The 24,276-nt window shown below is 35.1% G+C and overlaps 1 protein-coding gene and 1 long non-coding RNA gene across 3 annotated transcripts in view; one reads left to right on the top strand and one right to left on the bottom strand.

Annotated features, from left to right (window-relative positions):
• LOC141385822 (uncharacterized) overlaps positions 1-8,313 on the top strand; it is a 95,282-nt gene extending 86,969 nt beyond the window's left edge. Inside the window, exons 9-12 of one of the 2 annotated variants that reach the window (XR_015491258.1) lie at positions 5,180-5,267; positions 5,630-5,749; positions 7,584-7,719; positions 8,093-8,313. This is a non-coding gene — a long non-coding RNA (uncharacterized LOC141385822). The remainder of the gene's footprint in view (positions 1-5,179; positions 5,268-5,629; positions 5,750-7,583; positions 7,720-8,092) is intronic. The other variant, XR_015491257.1, reaches the window with a different exon arrangement.
• tacr1a (tachykinin receptor 1a) overlaps positions 1-23,471 on the bottom strand; it is a 52,599-nt gene extending 29,128 nt beyond the window's left edge. Inside the window, 2 exon segments of the mRNA NM_001270478.1 lie at positions 8,081-8,275; positions 23,065-23,471. Coding sequence (NP_001257407.1) covers positions 8,081-8,275; positions 23,065-23,471 — 602 coding nt within the window.
• Positions 23,472-24,276: the final 805 nt, after the last annotated feature.

Below are 24,276 nucleotides of genomic sequence, written 5' to 3'. Positions count from 1 at the left end.
TATTCCATTTCTATTTTCAATTCTCAGAGATGTTTTTCTAAACACGGTTGCATTTAGCCTCACCAGGAAATCACTGTTTTCTTTTTCTTTAGTCAGTTTGCAAAATGCCTTTTTAGTTTGTAATGAATAAATATGTTTGTGGTGGCTCAGTGGTAAGCACTGATGCCTCACAGCAAGAAGGATGTGGTTCGAGTCCTGGCTGGGTCAGTTGGAATTTCTGTGTTTACATGGTCTTCCTGTGTTCGTGTGGGTTTCCTCATGGTGCTCTTGTTTTTACCACAGTCCAAAGACATGCTATATAGGTGAATTGAATAAACTAAATTGGCAGTAGTGTATGTGTATGAATGTGAGAGGGGTGTGTATGGGTGTTTCCCAGTAATGGGTTGCAGCTGGAAGGGCATCCGCTGTGTAAAACATGTGCTGGATAAAATGGCAGTTCATTCCGCTGTGGCGACCCCTGATTAATAAAGTGACCAAGCCGAAGGAAAATGAATGAATAAATGTGCTTGTTTTTTGTTGTTGTTTTTGTTTTCCTGTTACTGTGTAGTTCTACATTTAATTACTAAAATAGCATTATATAGGAATGGTTTAAAAAAGGAATAGGTGTGGTTCATGCTTAATAATTTGCAATTAATTTAACCTCTTGCAAAATAAACTAAATTCTAAAATTGTGAAGTTTATCCTATCAAAAAATATTAAAACAGCCCCTGAAGTATAGTACAATAAACCTGTTAAAACAAAACCAGTCTTAGTTCTTGTTTTTAAATATGTTTTTTTTTTCCAGTGATCCATTCATAAGTGGTCAGTTAAGACACATTAGCATTTCTACATGGTATTTACACGCCTTACAAATAAATTGACTGTGACTTGTGTTTATACTTTGTCATGTCAGTGTCCACTTTGTTTTTGCACCTTCTACAATACATCACACTTGCAAAAGACAAGTGTGGAGAATAAATTCTGCTGAATAAACAAACCTGCGTTACATTGCTTATAAGTCAACATACTCCAACTTTTTAGCAGCACTGGTTAAGGAAGGATATTTATTTATCAAAATTTATTTTAGAGAGTCTTAATTAAAGCTTTAAAAGCCAAGAATTAAATCATCTACACCAAAAAATTCTTACAATAAAGTTAACTGAAGATTTCTTTTTTTTTTTTTTTTTTTTTTTTTTACAAAGTTAAGTAGATTGAACATAAAACAATCAAGTTGTACAAAAAATTTTAAAAATTGTGTTGTTTCACACTTATTTTAACTCATTTTATATGCATAGTTTGAACAAGCAGTAAATGTCTTTTTTGTGTAGCTATGAGTTGAATCACAATATTATAAACTCTAATTTGAAGTAAAGAGTACTGTATATAAAAATATTGCAAAAACACAAAGATAAAAACTTTTTATACCACAATCACGACAAACTTTGCAAAACATAAATTAATTAAAATCAAAAGATAAAATAAAATCTGTCATGGTCCTGACCTGACAGATTTGTCCGTCTCATTGTTTAATGTTTCCATTTGTCGTGTGCTTTTTACATCGCTGTGCCTTAATTTGTGTTGGTCATGTGCTCCTGTTGACTTTCCTTCTTGTTTTCAGTTACCACATCCTGAAACGTTTCTGAAATACCGATGCTTTGAATTGCTGGTGTGTTGATCGTTGTGTTTCGGATCATGCTACTGTACAGTGTTTCGAATCACTTGCGATTCAGGATCTCAACACTGTGTTGAAACGTCAGATCAAGGCAGCCATAGCTAATTATTAGTTGTCTTTTTGATTTGTTTAATTTCTCTATTTAAGATTCTAGAAGTCTTTATTTCTGTTTTATTTAATTGCCCAAGGCAGTCTATTTTTCTTTCTACTAGGATTTATATTTAATTTCATATTTCTTTAGATTTAGTTAGTTTTATTATTTTTTTTGTATAGTATTGCTGCCTGTTTTCTGTCTGGTCTTGTACTGTTCCAGTCATATCCTGTGTTCTGACTTCCCTGGCCTGCCAGTCTGGAATTTACGTGGCTTGCTCCAGAATCTAGCTCTAGTTTTGACCACTGTTGCTCTACTCTTGGCTGGCTGTTCATTTTGGTGCCACTGGCTTCCCTGTGTTATTGCCCCTACTGTTTGGACCTTGTCTGCCTAATTCTGTCAATAAACCCCTTTGCATTGTTCATTGCTGCAACTGGGTTTGCCTTCTTGCAACCAACCGAGACAAAATCATTCATTTAAAGTTACATTTGAATTTGCGTATTTGGCAGATGCAGTGCAGTATGATTATAATTAAAGCCTTTGATTGTACTTTATCGTATGGATTTATAAAGCAAATAATTAAAAAAGTGCAGAAAACAAACAACAACGAAAAGAAATGCAGTACACATCTTGAATGAACAAAAAATATAATCAAAGTAGCATAGAAAATGTACTTCAAAGACTGGGAAAAATAGGGATAAACTTCAAAAAGTCTGTAAATGATTTGGTGACATGATGTGCATAAAAAGCAGTATTGGTAATTTCTAATCTTTAGTTTAGTTAGGTTTTTTCAGCCAATTTGCCAGTACTTCAGTCTGCAGCTAAGTGCTTTTTATAGACTTGTCTTGATTACGAATCCACATGAGATGATTATGATTGGGTTAAATGTTCAGGATACGACTACATAAGATTATATTTCACAATTGGACATTGAGTCCTAAGTATAGCACACAAAACATGTTCTCACACATTCATGTTATGTGCAGTTTTGTGGGAAGCACACACATACCTGTCAACATTGGGATGTGAAAATAATGGATATGCACATCATAATAAGGGATTCCCCCGACCCCCTTTAAAAAATCCCCAAATTACTAAATATGCTAATTTGGAGCTGTTTCGTTATAAATAAACAGTTAAATGGTCAGTAATATGTTTTATTATTATTATTATTTACAAAAGAAAAAATAAATAGTATACTTTAGCAGCAAATAAATTAGCAAACAGTTAAGCTTATTAAAATTACTAGCTTTTAAAAAAAATAGAATCAAATCTCATTAGCCGTTTCTTCACTGTATAACGTACACATTCTGATTTAAAAGCAATGAATGAATGATTTATTTAGATTTTCTTTCATTTGATTACACTAAATAACAGGTGTCACTATAAAAATGCACACATCTAATATTGAATTGAAAGCATTCGATTGCTTTCCTGACTGTTTATGCTCATTTAGGACAAAATTACTTGTGTTTGAAAAAAACCCCCACCAAGATCAACATCCTTAGGTATTAATATTATTAATCATGTGTATATTTGTTTAAACACGCACCCTAAACCCATACTTTTGCTCCGCTTCAAACCACGAGTACAGAATCCGTTTGGGACACAGCGTCTGTTTATCACTATGGAACGCGTCAGCTGACAGTCATGCACCTCTAACGTTATATGACTGTTTTAAGGATTGCATATGAAGGGGAGACGACACTTATAATGAAAAGGAAGGGAATTGTGCAGTTTTATGTTTATTTTAAAGTGTTTTCATGCCTAAACAAAGTGAAAGCTCAGAACAGACTCACATTTGAGAGCCAGGGGCGGCCCCTGGTGGTTCGGCGGTATAGGTTGAGCAAAGGGAGGCTCGAATCTTTAATGTTTATTTGCCACCCTTTAGAGAAAGACTAAAAATACGGGATAATCCCAAGAAAAACAGGAGGGTTGAAAGTTATGCACACATGAAATTATAACAATAAGCATGTTGAAAACGCTCTTAAGAGCTAAGACAGATTGTTATTAGAAAACCCGGCTATGATTATTAAACAATTCAAACTCGTATGAATTGCCTACTTATGATAAAAGCCATGATTTTAATGCCAACTGTAAACAAGGTCTTATAGCTGTATTATACATGATATTTATTCTAAAGTAAACGTATCTAGTTTCAAGTTTATTATTTAAAACGTCACACAAATAGCAAGTAAGATAAATTAATGTTCCTGCTGGTATATAAAAAACGGCTAAATAGGGAAAAGCAGCTTAATTGAAGACAAATTGATGTTTTGGTTTTTATACCTCTTGGTAGAAACACCAGCGAAAAGGTCTTCTATCACAGCTCAACTGTGGTGTGAAAGATACGGTAATGGAAGAAGGGAGTTTGGGGAAATTCAGAAATGAGTTTTAGAGAGAGGAAGACGGTGGGGTGCTTGAGGGAACATTTCTGGTGCCTTTTAGAAAGCAGACTCCTTCACTAACTAACACACCAGGACTAGCACTTTTCACTCGCAGCGGTGAAGGCAGAGAGGAAGGAGGAACATAACAAGTACACCAGAAACATGAATGTTGTACAAAACAGAATGTGAGGGACAGGCAGAAACGGACGGCTGAAAAGCACAGAGATGATGATCCAACAAAGAAAGGGAAGGAGGATGAAGAAACCAGGCTTTTAAGGCGGATAAATGATAGTTTCTCTACTCTGTTACTACAAAAAGACAGTAGTGATGCATCTAATAACCCTTCAACAGCCTTTGTAACTGCCTTGACCTTTTGTCCATTATAACAAAAACTCAAAATTTGCTCAAAGTGATGTCAAGAACACAGTTCAAGCAAATAAATTGGTCAAAATTGTTCTTGGAGTGCAATTAAATGGATATAGCAGGAGAACTGTTTAGCAGAAGTGTTCAAGTGTGCTGCAGTGAGTAATAATCCAGCAGTGGAAGGTGTTATTGTTTTTCTAAGTAGCTGTTTATTAGCAAGTGATGGCGGCAGTGTTCTTTCCAGAGCACAGTTCTCAGACACAAGCTCTATCACATTTCTATTGCACTAATTAATCAAAAGGCTTTTTCAAATGAGCTTGAAATATTGCTCATGCTAACTTTATGATTTGCATTGAAGATATTTGTGCTGCCTAATATTTGGGGTGAAACATGCTTTCTGCTTTTTCTCAAGAGGAACAAGGGTTTATTTGCTTTACAGGCTAAACCACAAAATTTGTCAACATATTAAAATTTGCACATTCAAAAAGGCATTGCCAATATACATAAATGTCAATGTATTGAAACATTTCAATTTGGAAACATGCGCATTTCAATATGGATTTTTTTGTCCTGAAGGTCCTGAGTGCAACTATTTTTTCTAGTATGTTACAGCCCTATGTATGTGCCTGTGTTGTTTTGCTTGTGAGCTCTCTCTCTTTCTTATTCGATCTCTGTCAATTATCTTAGGAAAGCCCACTTCAGTTTCCCTTTTGTTCGTGAAGACGTCAGTCATCATTAATCTCTGTGACATCATCACCTTCACTGTCAATCTTGGGTAAGATAATTAAAAAAAGTAATAGATTACAAATTACTGACTACTCTGGAAAATTGTAATCTGATTACTTTTCTAATTACTTCGAAAATCATCCTTGGAATTAGAAGGTTCTATCTGCGTTTTGAATGATTTTGAGATGTTCACCCTACTCTGTTCACTGCCGATCACGAAAGGAAGCCCAAAGTTTAAAGGGATGCGAGCAGGGAAGCTCGTTCTCTTGCTATTGCCTTGCTTGCCTTTCTGCTCTGTTTGTGTGTTTTGGTTTGTGTTATGTGATATTACTTTGATTTGACTTTAGAGATTGATTCTGTTCTTGTTTCAGTTGTGGTACGCTGTTACCGTTTTGTACATACTCGTTTCAGGATCCCTGATCACTGATTTCTAAATTCCCCTGAATCAAGGAGTTTAGAGGTCATGGGACATACACCTCGCACCATGCAGAAAATTCTGAAAAAACTGTTTAGAAGTGATCACCACTTGCTGTAAGTTTCCTATGCATATTTTTGGTTAGAAGTATTGTCCAGACATGGCGTGTAAGTGCTGAAGATGTTTTGTTTGCTTATTTTCTATTTATCAGTTTAGAGAAATTGTTTGTTATATTATATTAATTTATTTGACGCCACTTGAAATTATCTTTCCCTTAACTGCACACATTACTCGATTATTTTTTCTTTTGTGAGATGCTTAAACTTATACATATTATTTTTGCTGTTTGAATTATTGTCTCTTTTGTAAATAATTCACTTATTTTTGCATTATTTAATTTATTTAATTGTCGTTTTGCTATTTTGCCACCAAATCTCTATAAACTGAGTCACATCAATATGCTACCTCTTTAACCCCTATAGCTGAACTTTAAAGTCGTAACATAGTGTTAAATAGAAACTGTTTTGGACAGAACTACGTATCTATCTCTCAGAAAAGACAAAGGTTGATATTTGTTAAAATACTTTTGACTTAATTTTCTTTTATTACCACTCTAAATCTTGCATTGAGTTCATTGTCAATCTTTTTATAATAACGAGTAAAACCGTTTTATTCACAAGTGTACATTTTTGGAAAGAAATCCAATTTTGGATATTATTTAATTGACTATAAGTCATATATTTTGTCTTTAATGGGCTTAAAAAAACAAAAAGTCTTTAAAAAGTCAAATATGGCTTTCAATTCAAAACCTCATATAATTTCCCCTCAGGTCTTTTTTAGTTTTTTACTTTGTTCAATTTTATTTTATTTTTTCTTTCACCCTTCTTTAAAATGTATTTTGCACATTGTAAGTTTCTGTACTCTATTGTTAACTGTTTTTGAAAGCAATAAAAAAAGTGTTAAATAGTTTATGAAAAAAATAAGGGTAAAATACTAACTATTCAAAATATTATAATATTATTCAAATTAAATATTCAAAGTATTCAAAATAAATAAAAAAGCACCTTTGCCAGAATTTATATTGTTTGCCTTTTAAAATGATCGCAAAAAATAAATGAAAAAGACAAAAAAAAAAAAAAAACTCCATAAAGATTCAAAAGGTTTGTATAATATTACAAAAGATTTCAAACTGAAATAAATTCTGTCATTTCATATACTTACTTTTCACAAAAATCTGTAAAAGCAAGTCAGCATATGGAATGAGTTAGAACAAGTGACAGTGAGCAATTGATTATTTGATTAATTAATAGATTAATAGACTTGATCAATGACTGCTTAAAATTTTTATTTGTAAAAATATAAAACTTTGTAAGTTTTTAACCATATTGTTGATCATATATATTTAGCCTTTGTGAACAAAAGAGGAAAACCCTTAACAAAAAAAAAACAACAACTTAAGACTGTTAGTGTACAGTCAAGTTTTAACTTCAAAATGAGCAAATTCTTCAGTGTAGGTACCTGATATTCAGATCACTCCATGGCATATCGTCTATGTGATTGCTTAGCAGAGTTATTTGTATAATCAGATTTCATGAGTTAAGCGGTTTTGTGACATCACAACCAGCACATCTGTACACCCTCCCCAACATCTGTCCTCTCTGCATTTAAAAGCAGTGTGACCCCAACCAAATCTTTTTTGTACAATAATCTTGGCTAATATCAGACTAGACTGTCTGACAGATTGATGCACCATTTTCAAAGCACCTAAGATAAAAATCAGCTTGCAAACACAGGCAAACTTTTAGAGAATATATACTTTAGATTTCTTTAGAAGCAACAGTCATTAGCGTTTGCTCTTGTAAAGTCATTGCATTCACCCTTAGGCAAGATTTCCAATTATGTTGGTTTTAATAGGCTTGCACTTTTTCCTATTCTCTTTTTCTCTCTCAGGATCACGACTTTCCTGTGTTTAATGTTTTCTTTGTAATGAAGAAGCTCCTCTCTGTCGTTATATAAGTAAACACTTACGGGGGGAGAAAACAAGCAGAGCTGATTTTTGATTACTCCAAATTAGAGAGTCATAAAGGTAATATTTCCAGCAATATCCGAAAATATGGGTGAAATTTGATCTGGAGAGGAAATTCTCTGTACCCTGCAGACATAAATCTGAAAAACAAATACTCAACCTAAATATTTTTCCAATATCTGCAAATGGTGGCATGGGTTATTATAAAAAAACAAACATATCATACAAAGTCAAAATGCTGGGTTCCACGCAATTACTTCATGTTGTCCTAACATAAATCAATTATTTTAAAAAAAATTAAGTGGATTTAACATAAAATAATGAAAAAAAACCTTGAAAATTGTGTTGTTTTAACTAATTTTGTATAATTAGTTTGAACAAGCAGCAGAAGTATTCTTTTGAGTGTAATAGAGATGTTTACATTGTTTTGAAGTCCAGGAGAGTGTACTCGGGCCAGTCGATGTAGCAGACCACCCTGCCGGGCAGCTGGTCAGTGTCGGAGTAGTAGTATTGGGGGAAGGCCAGCAGAAGAGCCAGGATCCAGATGACCCCGATCACCACCTTTGTCTGTGTCGCAGACATCCTCTGCTGCAGGGGGTGAATGATGGCCATATATCTGTTGGAGGACACACATTACATCTGTTGGATATTCAGGTATTTTGTGCTTCAACTTAAGCTTAAATGGTTTTGTCATCTATATGATTTTGACATTGACAGTTTTGTGGTGAACAAATCATCTATGTCATTAAGAAAAAGAATGCTCCTGTAATGCAAAATTAAAATCTTAAAAATGTTTAATTCCCAAATTTCATGATTTTGAGGTATAGGGCGTGGTTAAGATATTTAACGCCCCTCCAACTGTCAGTTTTGACAACAAACAGAAGTGATGAGGAGAATTCGCCTGTTAGGTAACTCTTCTAAAACCCTTTTCCCCATCTTTCTGAATGAAATGCCTACTGTACTACATCCAATCAGCTCGCAGTAGAAAAACAAGCCACTCCCACTGTTATGCCGAGATCAGACTGCACGAAGTAGACATGTCACAGATGTTTTCACACTCTATGACTATCTGGGGTAGCGTTTTGTGGCTGCTTTGTTTACACAGTAAAATGGATCGACAACAGGTTTCACACTACATGACTTTACAATAGGAATCATCAACAACTCAGTTCACAAACTACGGCTCACAGCCAAGCACACACAGGAAGTGACATGGAAACAACGTGAGGTCACGCAGTATATCTTTTGTCATAAACTACATACTGAGAAAGAAGCCTTTAATAGGGTGTAACGTACTTATTTTGCTCACCTGACTTTTGAAGGGAATTGGCAATTTCTCCTTAACTTTTTTCTTTTTCAACCTGGTTGTGGTATTGCTCAGATGATACGTCAAACAGACACGGGTGCTCCTGCCATATTTAAACTAGTTTTTACCCCATTTCTTGGGTTCAAATAGACTGAAATAAATATTTTTAACTTATTCCCAACCTCCCGTTGGCCTGCAGATACCCATACTAGTGGTTGCAGTGGATTGGCTGTAGGTCATCGCAATGTTATTTTCAAACAGAATACATTTCACACGGCATGATTTTGAATCAACGACAGCTCCAGATATTAGCATGCCAAATATCTCACGGGTGTCTGCGACTCATCAACGATTCTCTCAGATTGCGTACTCAAAAGTTCACTCTGTGTGATTGACACTCACGTAAACCAGCATTGATTTGCCTGTGATTTCAGGCATTTGACAACGATTTCTCAAAACCTGTCGGCCAGTCAAAATCAGGGCTGAAATCATGCAGTCTGAACTCAGCATTAGCTTATTTAATATTCAGTTTTTCTAAGTATTGCGTCACAATACAAAAAAAAAAAAAAAGTTGCAGCTTCTGGTTCATGTGGACTTTAAATAACACTCTATTAAAATAAACAAATATTAATAATTCTGAAAATGATGAATACATGTACTTTTGAAATGTGTTCATTTAATAGACTGTTTTCCGTTAACTGCCAGGAAAGTAATGTGTTTTGGCATGGTGTCAAGATGTAAGTGAGAATATAACAGAAGATGAATGGCAGAGCATCTGCCTTACGTCCCATACCCTGACAATTAATGTGAAGTAAACTTCTGCAATGCAATTGCATTATGAGAGTGTACATTATCCTGGAGTTATTACATAGTTCTGAGCGATGTATAATATTCAGAACTCTAAGCCATTGTTTATAATAATGTCCCCATTTTTATTTTTGGTGTTGAAACAGAATGTACCCAAATGTCATCAATTCTGCATTCTAAATCTCTTGCCTCTATCTTGCACTTTAACTGATGAAAAGAAAATGCTGATATTAGTACAAGCTAACATCACAGCAGCTCATTCATCTCAAACAAGAAAACATTTGAAATAATTAAAAACAGAAAAGCTAGATATTTATATGTACTGAATGTGTGTGTTTATTTTATTCTTCAGTTATAATTATTCTGAAAATGATGAATACATGCACTTTTGAAATGTGTTCATTTAATAGACTGTTCTCCGTTATTTAAAATCAGTAAAGATAGTGTTGAATTGAAGTTTTGAGATACTGAATTGATGGGTATATAATGAATCTTGAATTTGATAGTTCAGAATTAGAAATTCAGTAATTGGTAGAGAAAAGTTTATTACATTATTATATAAATTATTATATGGAGTTTATTAGAAAGAAATATTATATTTAAAATGGCAGAAAATTTTGTTATCAGAACATAATTATTATCAAGCATTGTTATCTGTAGACTGCATTTGTTTCTGTCCTATAAATTGCATTTTTAGTAGATTCACATAGAATCACTATGCAAAGCTTTTATGACTTTCACACTGATTTGCGCTGTTTAGTAATTCATGTCTTCTAAATGTTTTTTGTTTTGGTTGAGGAAAATGTATTTTATGTAGTCGAAACAATGAAAGCAAGAAATGCATGTGTTAATTAAATGTTAATTGAGATCTTTGAAGTCTTAATTGTAAATAAATTATAAGTTTTTCAGTTTACTTTCAAAAAGAAAAGCATGCGTTTACTTTCCTTAGAAAGCCTCAGCGCTGTAAATGAAGACAAACGGTCTGTTAATGGATTTTGCTTTCAGCACCCATTTCTCTCTATTTACAAACACACTTGTTTTCCTGATATTCATTCATAGTTTGCACATATCGTCAAGCTCTGAACTCTAAACAGTTTAAGCTTTCAACACATCAGTGACTTCATCACATACACACACAAACACAACTCTGTCCAGCACACAGACAAAAAAAAAGAAAGAAAAAAATCGCAATGATAAATCCTCTTAAATCATTTGCTCCAGAATCCGAGACAGTAAATCCCGGCCACACACAAAAAAATCTACAAATCTACTGAGCAACCATTATAGTTGAATTGTGCAGCTATTCATTGTGATAATATGAGCTCTGTAGTAATAAAAAGGATCGGTTCCGGTTATCAGTTATATGGACACTGAATATACACTTGAGGCAGGAATTATTTAACTTAATCATTTGGAGCTGGGAGAAAATGTGCCATGCTCTGTGTTCCACTTTCAGACAGTGAGATGATATTGAGTGAAAGCTTATGTCAGGCATTGCTTTGTTTCCCCTTAGACGTTGTCTGCTGTGCAATAATTCTTGTTGTTTGTGCAACACACATTCAATGCCTCCAATATGAGCTGAATTGAATTCCAGCATTACATATTGTGTGGTCTCTTTTTGGTTTGAGAATTGAGAACTTATTCTCATTTGAAAGATATAAATGTGGAACAACAAACAAGACATATACAGAATGACTAGTGATTGACTTTAAGGACAGTATATTCATTCATTCATTTTCTTTTCGGCTTAGTCCCTTTATTAATATGGAGTCGCCACAGTCGAATGAACCGCCAACTTATCCAGTATATGTTTTACACACTCATTTACACCATTTAGCTTACCCAGTTCATCTATACCACATATATTTTTTTAAACTAGTGGGGAAAACCAAAGCACCCGGAAGAAACCCACGCGAACACGCGGAGAACATTTAAACTCCAGCGACCTTATTACTGTAAGGCGATTGTGCTACCTAAGGTGCCACGGTGCTGCCCCCAGTATATTCATAGAAAAGATCTATTTCATTCAGTGTTTATGGGTAAAATGAAGTTTGAAATACCTGGGCAGCAATATACTATTAGCAAACATTCTGACGCTAATGGTGAATATGTAAAAACCAACACAGGTTCATTGGAAATATGTGCTTCAGCCTACATTTTTGTGAAACCACAAAAACAAGTTAGACTGCAGATAAATGATGCCAACACCGTTAATTCCTTTTAACTTGTATGATAGTTACAGGGACATGTTATCAACGAATAAAGGATTATTTTAATGTAGTTCTTTGCACAACACCAAATAAATTCCACAAAATCTCTATGATCTATGTTTAAAAAAAAAATTTAAAAAAGTAAAAAAGATTTGTCTTGTCTATTTATCTTCATATTGAAAACTCATCCTAGTGTACTGTTTACCTTCTCATTTTGTATGATGTTGTGCAGAGCACTTTGTTTCAACTCTGGTACAGCATAGTTCCACAAAAGAGATAAAAGCAATGTAAATCAAGGTAAAACTATGTGGTCGCAGTGCATTTTTCTCCCACATTTATCTTTGAAACTTGTTGGTTATTGATTTCTGGTTTGTTACTGGTTGTTACCAGATCAGTGGTTTGCTACATGGTATGTACGACAAATCCTGTCTTATCATGGATGTGTACAAGAAGGAGATATATTTAAAACAACAAATTGAGTCATAAGAAATGTATTTCAGATTTTAAAAAAGAGACATCGCCATCTAGTGGATTTGTCGTCTGAAATGTGCAACACAATGTGCCCGAATAATGTGTTGTATAGTTTCGCAAAAATGCAGACTGAGGCACATATTTTCAAACAGCTTGAGCTGGTAAATTTTCTATGTGCTGTGCATTTTCCTCTCTAAAACATAAATAAATGTCTGTGGTGAGTTAAGAAATCATGATATGATAGCTGTGGATGCTGATGAGCTCTGTAACACAATGATTATCTAACACTTTAACCAGCATGTAGGTTTAAAGCAAGTAGTTTTACAGCATTAAACATTAAGACAAATAACGGCTATTTTTTTCTTATGCAGGTCTGATCTCAACAAAATAAACAGAAAATCTTTTCTAAAATCTTGTGTCAAAAAATTTTCATTGTCAAAAAATCTCCTTTGGCCAATGGAAGTCTGAAGGTGTTTATCATCGAAATCGAACTCTTCCATAAAGTGCTTTGAACTCCTGAAACTCAAACAAACTTCACTTTGGCATGATTTAGTCTCTGTCCATACAGCAACAGGTTTAGGTCAGTCTGCAAAAGTTTAATATAGTTACAGACTTTCGTTCACTTTCCCAGAGATGGGTTGCGGCTGGAAGGGCATCCGCTGCATAAAAACTGGCTGGATAAGTTGGCGGTTCATTCCGCTATGGACGACCCCGGATTAATAAAGGGACTAAGACGACAAGAAAATGAATGAATGAATGAACTTTCGTTCACATGACATTGGCTGTCACAATCACCAGCAATCTTTTTCATACAGACCGCTGGAGGACTACAAGTCCTGATCCTGTCACAATATGGACTACAAATCCTGTCATGCACCACACACACACACCTGTTTCGGTTCTCATTAAATTACTCACACACACACACAGCTGGGAGCTGCTCAAAGACTGATTACAAGAACCATATATACAGAACAAGCACTCGCATACTTTGCTGAGTCTTGTTGGTACTACCCTGTAACATTACGTAGCGCATCTTGGTTTTGTCTCTCTGTGTTTTGACTCTTGCCTTGTTCTATTGTTTATGTTGTTGGACACCTGTATCAACCATTTACCTGCTATCTGACTATGCCTCTGGATTTCCCTGTGTGTTGCCGTTTGCTCCTGATTGTGACCATTGCCTGCCTGACTACGATTGTGGTTACACCGGCATTGACGGAGCCTTTTTCATAATGGGTTACATAATGGAAAAACCTCAAAAAATAGCGGCTTGCATGTAGCTGTGCGGATTGGAAAAAATGCTACTTTTTGGAAACAATGATGTAGGGTTGTGCAATTAATCAAAAATCTGATTACGATTTTGATTTCTAACGATTATGAAAAAACATAAATCGAGATAAACGATTATTGCATCGTATACCGCCCCCTTTCCAGTTGTTCACATTTGTTGCTCCTAAAAGCGAGAAAGACCTCGTACTTCTGTGTGTGTGCGGCGTGTGCTTCTGTGTGTGTGTGCAGTATAACAGCAGTTTCTTCTGCAGTCAATCAAAAATATATTGCTTAAGGGGGCTAATAATATTGACCTTAAAATGGGTTTCAAAATATTTAAACCTGCTTTTATTCTAGCCAAAATAAAACAAATAAGCCTTTCTCCATAAGAAAAAACTATTAGAGGAAATACTGTTAAAATTCCTTGCTTATCATTTAACATCATTTGGGAAAAATGTATTAAAAAAAAAATTCTCAGAAGTGCTAATAATTTTGACTTCAACTGATAATCTTTTTGAATAATCGTGATTACAATTTAGATCAAAATAATCGTGATTATGATTTTTCCCAAAATCGAGCAGCCCTACAATGATGTCACCATACTACATAATAAGATAAATGAATAACCCTGCGCACATAATAACCAGTAATGACAACAATGTCAGATTACAAAGCTGTGACTGTACTGCAGGTGCTTCTAAGCTTATTAGCACTATTACAACCAAAACTGGTAATGCTGCATAAGACCCCCAGCGGAGACTCATTAACAGTTACACACTTCAGATATTTTTAGATTTACAGTATGTGTGTTCGCCAACATCTCCTTGTGCTTTAAGAATTCATGTGCATGCTCACTGCATTCTTCTGGCTCTTTCTGTGATCTGTCAGTTTTCCCTTCTCGGACATTTCTTGAAAAAATGCAACTATGGAAACAAGGTTTAAGAATCTAAAAAATAAATTAATCATGATGATTGCTTCTAATTTGAAGAGACATATTATATCAGTGCATCAGCTAAAAGTAAATCAGTTGGCCTCTATTGTTGTCAATTGAACACACACAGAATGATCTACAGTACATGCTGTCAAACGTCAGTGAATTACCATTTCAAATAGCAAATTCCATGTTTTCATACTAATGAAAAGCATTCAGCAGCTGAATTGTGTTTGTTCAATTATTTTTCAAAGACAAAAGAATCGTTAATAATTCAATAAAAAATTACTCTAATTCTATTGGTCATTCCCCAGGCATGGCAGTAATTGTGTCTTTTGTGACACTCTCCCACACAATCCAATGCAAAGCAGAGCTCCGGACACAGTTGGCTGGTTCACTTTCATTCCTTTATTCATAAATTGACCCTGTATTAACTTTAAAGTGACTGCTGGTCTCTCTGTGGCGTTATTAATAAGCCTCCATCTGGTATGTGCAGTGACTTTTGAGGAACAAACTTTTCAGACATTAAAAAATTGGACCCATTGGGCATCTAAATGTGGCTTTCATTTAATCTCCTCCTCCTTATTTAACTATTTTGCTTTAATTTAAATTTTAACTTAATTGAATATTCTGGTCTTCTTTATATTCACAGGCGTCCTTTAGATTCACAATCTGAATAGTGATCAATTTAATACTTCATAAGTTAAACTAAGCTGTTAGGTCATGTCTTGACAAAGGCTTTTCTTCTGATTAATTTAAAAGCCCTTGAATAGATTCAGTTTTTATGCAAGCACAATATTTCTTTCTTCCGTTCATTCTTTTCTAAAAGAAAAAAATAATGTCACATTGAAATAATATAACTTCAATTGTTTCTCCTTTCACTTTTAAATAAGGAAATGAAGCATTCAGGAAATTAAAAACAATACATAAAGCACATGAACATCCAACAACACTTCAGTCAAACTTCTGTAGCAATATGACAGCTCTGTGTGAAGAATAGACTGGATTTGATCTTATTCCCAGAAAATCTTCCTGTCAAAATAAAACTTCTTACTTACTGCCATCCTACGTTTTCACCATGATTTACAGAAAATACTCTTTAAAACACCCTTCAAAAAAACAACAAAAAACAATCTTGCCAGGCATATTATGAAAAAATACAGTATTTAAGTATCTCTGCAAAGCAGCTAAATTAAATCCTTTAAACCAACACACCTTACCCACTTGTCAGAAATATATTTTTTATCATGTAAAATAGTGTAATGTAAATAATTTTGTATTTCTTTAATATGTTCAGATCAGATGGTTTGACTTTTACATAAGTATGTCTGTTATTTTGTCAATACTTTTACATTTTATTTTTACAAATGTTATTTGAAACATAAAAGTTGACAATCTACTTGCATCTAATATAAGTAGTATACTAATATAAAATCACTTTTGTCTGTAATTTAATGTAATCATCAAAAAATACAAGAGTGAGAGGTTATATATAGTATTAACCATTTAACCAATCAAAATAAAACCTCAAAGACAACAAAAGAAAAATGTACGATTCATAATACAGTCAAATGAGAACTTACACGTCTCTGAAATGGAGAAACTTACAGCTAAACCACATGTGCACACATAAATAAAATAAATGATGGGCAATCAAATATTTGCTTGCCTTCGGCCTCTCCAGTCATGCTCAATTAAAGTGATGTCCTGAAGGACAGCAGGATTGCATCCAGTGCCAGAAATGATGAGTGAGTAATAAAGAACTGACAATGGGCTCATGGGAGATTCTCCAGCAGGTGAAGAGGCCAGAACCAACACCGACATACACTTAAGCACATCTGTTTGACATAAATGGAGCTCAGGGCAACAGATCATCTGTCTAAACAGTGGCAAGGCTAAATCAATAACCACAACATGCTGGAAGGACCAGAGACAGACAGTTGTTATACAATTTGAAGCTTGCAGTGCTTTTCTTTCAAATCTAGATTTCATCTGGTAATCTGATTAGAGATCCTGTTCCTGCCACAGCGTAATCTTATGTGCTTTCAGCAGCACACAAATACTCTTTAAACTGAAAAATGACAAAAAGCATATAAACAGTCAAATATACTCCAGTCCAACTTCTGAATCAATATGGCAGCTCTGTGTGAAGAACAGATTAGATGGGTTTTTGTTGTTGTTGTTAATGCAGTTGTTTTTACATAAAATATACCAGTAAATCATATTGTAGAACCATCGCAATCGCATGGTAATTCGTAACTTTTTGATTTAGTGGCTAATTCGTATTAATTTGTACAATCTAATTTGTTCAATTTAGTACGATTTGCTCATCACCCAATGATGGTTGGGTTTAGGGGTGGAGTTGGGTGCCAAGCCTTCTTTAAAATCGTACATTTTCGTACAACTGAACACAAACAAATTTGTACGAACTAGCCACTAAACTGACAAAACAAAAAATACTTGCATTTTCTTTTGACATCAGGCTGTGTAGAACTTATAGCACTCATATTTTTGTCATTTTGGAGCTGGATCAAATTTTCAATCAGAAAAGAGTAAGCAAAATGTTTTGTTTATTGGTAAAGAAAAACATAAAATCATTTTAAAAACATAAAACATAAAAAACATGATTTTTTTCCATATATGTGACCCTGGACCTTATGGTCTTCAGTTAACTTGCTATATTTTTGGGGAAGAGGCAAAAATACACTGAATAGAGAGTTTTTGTTTGTTTGTTTGTTTGTTTGTTTTTATAGCAAAAATCATTAGGATATTAGTAATTAGGAAATTGACTGCTATGAATGATTTTGTGGTCCCGGTTCACATATAACCCGATGGGCACCTTGATGTCAAAGCAACATCAATAAAACATGTCAAAAATGTGAATCGATGTGTCAATTGACTGCCTTGATGTCAAAACGACATAAAATTGACATTGGCATAAAAAACACGTAAAAAATCAATTTCAGGACTGTTTTGGAACCAATATTTGACATGATTTAGACGCCAATGTTAGAAGTCAAATTTATGTCGTTTTGACCCCAAGGCAGAACATACATTGTAAGAATTCAAAACCCAGTGTAAATTTGTAATAGGGTACATGCAGTTAGTGTTTCTTACCATACTAATAAACTTCCAGTGAATGGTTAATATGCCTTTTTCAATTCTATACAGTTCCTTTTACAGCATTGATGTTGTAATGTAAATAAAATACAATTAGTTAAATAAACCTCAGCATTCATTCAGTTGTTCGAGCATAAAACCAGATGAAAAGCCTTTCACATGCACACGCTTGCAGGATCAGCAGGCAAGCACAGAAACACCATTAAAAAATACTAAACTGTAAAACCTAAGAGTCAACTTTATCAAATGAGATGAGTGTAGTTAACTCAAAATTGACTGAAAGTTAATTCTACTCATTTGAAAAGAGTTTTGAACTCAGTGTTGAAGGTTTCATTACTTCAACTTAAATGGTGTAAGTTCACAGTACTCATATACTGTAGATACGTTTTTTTTATCTCAAATGGTTTGTTGCAATCAGTTTCTTCAAATGGGTTGAGTTGCCTTAACTTGTTGAGTTTTACAGTACTCAGTTCGTTTGAGTTCTCTTCATTAATTGGGTTTTACTGTGCTCAAATTGCTTCATTTACTCAAATGGATCAAGTTCACAGTACTCATTAGGATTGGTTTTTGAACTTAAATGGTTTGTTGCAATCGGTTTCCTCAAATGGTTTGAGTTACTTTAACTTTTTGGGTTTTACAGTGAGGGGTAAAATAAACGTTAATATTTTAAAGACATGGGGCAGGAAAATTTTACTTAATGCAGTGGTTCTTGCACAATCTGAGACCCACTTTATATCATATATCAATCAAGTAGTGAAGATTGTTGATTTTAAAAAAAGGACTTTAAACGCGCCAATTTTGTAACTGCATACAGTTCTCCGTAAAAGCTTGACCCAGGTTACGGCAAAATTAAACGTTTTTTTGCATGCTTCTGCATATGCCTTATTGAAGCACGTTTTGTGTCATTATCTTGGTGGTCAAAAGGGCATCAATGTATGGATGTCAAATAGACATCAAGGTTTTGATCTCAAACTGATTAGCATTTTTTATGTCTTTTTTTCAGGGTTTTTTTATATTGTTTTTGACATCAAGATACCCATTGGAAAGATTATCTTTTGTTCGTTTTTGTAGTTTTATAGTTTAGTTTTTAGCATCCTTTTTTTTTTTACCTCCTGGTGTCTGTGCCCTTGTCAGCACTTCCAGGTGTATATGTGTTTAATTGTGAAAAATACACACAAACAGTTGATAAGTGAGATAAGTGAGAATGTGAGATGTTATATTTGGACAAAGAGGCAATCGCTGGTTGCTGCTAAAGCGCATAACACAGTTGTGTCACACAGTGCAGTTGGAGCCGAGTGATCTGTCTGCTGAGGTGACAGCCCTGCTGCTGTTTGTGAATGTACACACGTCCGCATGTGTTAACAGAGCTAAACTGACTCAACCAGAGCAACACAGCAAATCGGGGCTAGCAAAACACATCAGCCTAAGAGCTTTAGAAAGATTTCATCACAACAATGGTTTACGCTTATGAAAACCAGGCAAAATTTCCCCAATTCATTGTCCAATTTTGGTGAGTTTGCGTAGATTCTATCTATTTTGCAGTTTTCAGCTGTTTCACCCAGAGTGATTTCTTTGCTGCTGTAGCTCGTCCGATTCAAGGTTTGTGTGATTAGAGATGCTCTTCTGCAGATCTCAGTTGTAAGGGATGCTATTTGAGTTATTGGTGTCTTTCTGTCTGATCCAAACCAATCTGGTCATTCTACTCTTTGCTCTAGGATCAATATGGCATTTTCGCCAAACAAAACCACCACACTCATTTAATCATTTCTCTCTCTTATTTTGGACCATTTATTTACATAAATCCCAGTCTGGCACCAACAACCCTGCCACATTCAAAATCATTTAAATCAGTTTTATCTCAGGTATAACTTAAACAGCACATCATCTTAACCATGTCTGTGTTGCTAAATGTGCTATGCTGCTGCCATGTGATTGGCTAATACTCATTAAGTCATTCATTTTCTTTTCGGCTTAGTCCCTTTATTAATCTGGGGTCCCCACAGCGGAATGAACAGGCAACTTATCCATCATATGTTTTATGCAGCGAATGGCCTTCCAGCTGCAACCCATCACTGGGAAACACACATACACACTCAATCCCACACATATACGGCCAATTTAGCTTACCCAATTAATTTACAGCACATGTCTTTGGACTTGTGGGGGAAACCAAAGCACCCAGAGTGTGCTTTTTTCATTTTCTGTGGAAAATAAACATTTTTATCAGCCTCCTTTTGTTTATGCTATGTTATTTTACCTTAAAGATCATATAGGTAACAAAAGTGAAATTACTGAACCTATACACAGGAGCTTAATAAAATGCTAATTTTAGAAGAAAATTTCAGATGCATTTAGAGGTTTTTGCATCTGAACTATTCATATGTTTTATATGTTATTTAAATCCAATTAAAACATAAATTCACCAATATAATAATAAAGAAAAGTTTTTTTTGGACTGGCTTTGTTATACAGTGTGTTTACCACAGCCATTTTAGCTATTCTGTAGCTGAATATACCCCATTGTGATTGCCTGAAAACATTTTCATTCAAAAGCATTTTAACCCCATGGTGATGGAATGTTCCTTCTTTTCTTTTTTTTTATATTAATATTGTTGTTTTCACCTGGTGTTGATGAAAGGGCGTTTTTACTCAAAGTTGAACTGTTTTAGCTTTAAATTATTTTAAATAACTAGGTGACTTTTTACTTTTTTCATTCATTCATTTTCCTTCAGCTTAGTCCCTTTATTCATCAGGGGTCACCACAGTGGAATGAACCACCAACTTATCCCGCATATGTTTTACACAGCAGATGCCCTTCCACCTGCAACCCATCCATAACACACTCATACAGTCAATTTAGTTTATTCAGTTCACCTGGACCGGATGTCTTTGGACTATCGGGGTAATTAGAGTACCAAGAGGAAACCAGGGGGGAGAATGCAAACTCCACACAGAAATGCTAACTGCCCTAGCTGGGACTCGAAGTGACTTTCTTGCTGTGAGGTGACAGTGCTAACCACTGAGCCACCATCTTGCCCCTTTTTACTTTATTCATTCATTCATTCATTTTCTTTTCGTCCCTTTATTAATCTGGGGTCGCCACAGTGGAATGAACCGCCAAACATCCAGCATATGTTTTACGCAGCAGATGCCCTTCCAGCTGCAACCCATCACCAGGATACGTCCATACACACTCATTCATACACTATGGCCAATGTAGCCTCTGTTTTTGTACAGAAACACCAACTGACCCAGCCGAGATTCGAACCAGCGACCTTCTTGCCACCGTACTGTCCTTTTTTCTTAAACTTTATACTGATTTTAATCATTTCATCAATGCAAAACAGTCTGGTACCTTAGAAACAAAGCGTTCTGAGAAACATAATTAAATGTTACTTCTTAATTATACCTTTAAACATAATTACATTTTCTAACCTCATATTGCCCATTGGTTGATTCTAATCGAATCACTGTCTAACAGAAAACACTTAAAAGTAGCAGAAGATAAAACACGCTTTCTACTTAAATATTAGAATGTGGGACTGCTGAATGAAAAGCTCTAAAGCTCAGTTAATGTCATCTTTATAAGAAAAATCAAGGCATTTGCTCTCTGTAATTTGTTAGTAAACCAATGATTAATTAGCTGTGTGGGTTTTTAAAATATGTTTGGACGGAAAGTAATCTTGTCTTTTTTTTTTTACCCTGAAAGAATCTTTCTAATATAAATAAGCCATTAGTGCTCAGACGTGTCTTTCCTCTATAAGGAACTGAACACACATGGCGAAGTCTTTCCCCAGAAACCTGCCCTCTATCTCCCCCACTGGTCTCTCAGGTAATAGAATTTTGAAGAAGTTCATGTTTCTGCATGTAGATAAATGAAAGCTGGCCAGGTTTTTGGAATATAAGTGGTGCTGTGTCAAAAGGTTGCAAACATGACGTCTTTGAATTAGCATGGGGTGATGAAAAGTCAGGCTTTAACTCAAATCCGGGCCCTCTTGTGAATAATTCCTTATGCTACGCATCATTGTGCTAGACGTGATAACTGATGAATGAAGAAACAAGGCAGACACAGAATGCTTACAAGCCCATCAGTACTCAACCATACACACACACAGACAACACATCTCTCTCTCTCCTCTCTCTCTCTCTCTCTCTCTCAAAAATTAAGGTTTCTAAACGATGACTGTGAGTGGGATAATAAATAACTATCTATCATGTGACGTCACAGACTAATGACCTGTCTCATGCTCTGATAATTCCTAATATGGACCTGAAAAAGAGTCACAACGTTATACCTGTGTTTGAACTGCAAAGATGGTACTAAACAATGTGATACCTTTCAAAATGATCAACAGCAATGCTGTTGCTACACTACTCATTTTTATTTTTTTCCAGACTTTTTCTTTTGTCCATAAATGGCACATGATGTCATTTCAACACATTTAATGAATGGCAATGCTATATATTATGTTATTTCATTTAGATTTCCACATTTTAGTCAACTTGTTTTGGGGATAATTTTGTGAAAAAAATATTTTTGGGGGGTAATTGATCAGATTTCTGTGTAAAATATGTGTCTATTTGTTAATTTATGGTTTTAGATGTAAAGATCTAACATTTTTTAAGTGACAAGTTTAAAGTGGACCCTTGGATGTATGTCCATAAGATTGCTCACTGAATAGTTGTAGTATAGCATATTTTGTGCTGTACCAACAAAATTTATTTCTGTTTATCTCCTTCATAACATACCGGTTGATATAGCATAAATTTGCACTCCAAAACCTTTACTTAAATATGCTGTATTTAGCTAAATATTTAAAAAATAAATGCACTAAGCCTATTCAATTTCCTTAGCTTCCCATACAACAGTTACATGGATTACTGTAAACTAAAAATAAAACAATATAGACAAAGACTGTGAAAGAAGTGGCAGATAACTGATTTATTTTTTATATAAGGTAATGTGATGACATGTCTACAATCCCCATTATGGAAATTAACCGTAGTTTATTCTAGCAGACGTACATTCTTCGATGGTTAATCTGTGGTTATCATGGGTAAACTACAAAAAAAACATGGTTTATTTTGTAAGTGTCAAGAGAGGAAACTACTTTAGTCTATAAAATGACTATAGTCATTTTAAAACACACACATTTTTATAGTCTATTTATGCACTGTATATCCTATTTTATTCATTTTTAAACAACAAGGCGGGAAACCAAACGTTACCTCAGGCGCACTGAGGCGAGGTTCGCGCGTACCACAGTGTGAATGGCAATGAAGCAACTTACCTGTCGAGCGCAATAGCGGTCATTGAATATATAGAGGCGAAGACAGCGGCAATGGGGAAGAAGTTGTGGAATCTGCAGTAATACAGCCCGAAATACCACTCATTGTGTACGGAATAGACAAAGTTTATTACGGTGTTGAACGCTGACATTGACGCTTCTGCGAACGCCAAGTTCACAAGGAAATAATTCGTCACAGTTCGCATGCGTTTGTGCGCCAAAATGATCCATATCACCGTAATATTGCCCACCACGGAGACGACGACAATTGTGCTGTAAGCCACTGCCCAGAGCACTATCCTCCAAACCGGCTGAACAAACTGGTTCCAGTATATCTCGGTTTCATTCTGCGCGGTGGAGTTGACTGTCCAGTTACTTGGGAAGTCAGTGGAAGTGATGAACGAATCCATTCCTGTTGGGGAAAAATAGTAAAGCGATTGTTTCTTGACTGGAGGTTTTATGAATGTTCAATCGACCATGTTCTCTTTAAAGTAAAAAGTCAAATTATTGAGTTTCATGGCGCAAAGAAGAGTTCCAACTGGTATGCCTCTGTTCCCCTAAAATACAGGATTACTCCAGTGATCCTTTATAGAACACAAGAGAACATATCGCAACGCGGTGCTCCTTCACTTTTTCTCATCACGAAACCAATTTTAGCTCTTGGTTACACAGTCCTCCTCACTCCTCTGAGCGTCGCTGCCAAGTGCGCAGCGCGTGCCAAAAGACAAGTCGCGCGCACACATGAGCAGATGCTGCGAACACGCGGAACTGAGAGGAAACGATGAGACGCATCCTTTCAGTTCTTCCTTTTTTATAGAAGATTTGAGTAATCTGCGTGTGTGTGTTTCACAGCGCGCCAGGTGTGCCACGCAGGTTGGAAGATGATGTTTGGTCGCGCGCAGATGCTGTGCGCACGAGGTAATGAAACCAAAAATAATCCAAACGTCCTTGGAAACCAGTTTCTTTCTTGTTTTGTGTGTAATCTCATTAATTCAGATGTCACTTTGAACAGAAACGGAAGATGTTGTATAGTTTTTTAAAGGTTGGACAAAAAGTGCAATTATAGACACGAGTTTTTAAGCTTTTGACGTTTATAACCTAGCCTATAGGAGCGTCTTTCAGCAGTTGCTTTGATATTGAACCAATGGACAATTTTATTACAATTTTAACACAAGTAATTCAGTAATAGTTCGCGGTCTCCCCCTGGTGGTTCCA

Source organism: Danio rerio, chromosome 5 (genome assembly GCF_052040795.2).
Source record: "Danio rerio strain M-AB ecotype USA chromosome 5, GRCz13ab, whole genome shotgun sequence".
NCBI classification, from domain to species: domain Eukaryota; kingdom Metazoa; phylum Chordata; class Actinopteri; order Cypriniformes; family Danionidae; genus Danio; species Danio rerio.
The sequence above is the reverse complement of the archived record's forward strand: the minus strand, read 5'-3'. Positions and strand labels throughout refer to the sequence as shown.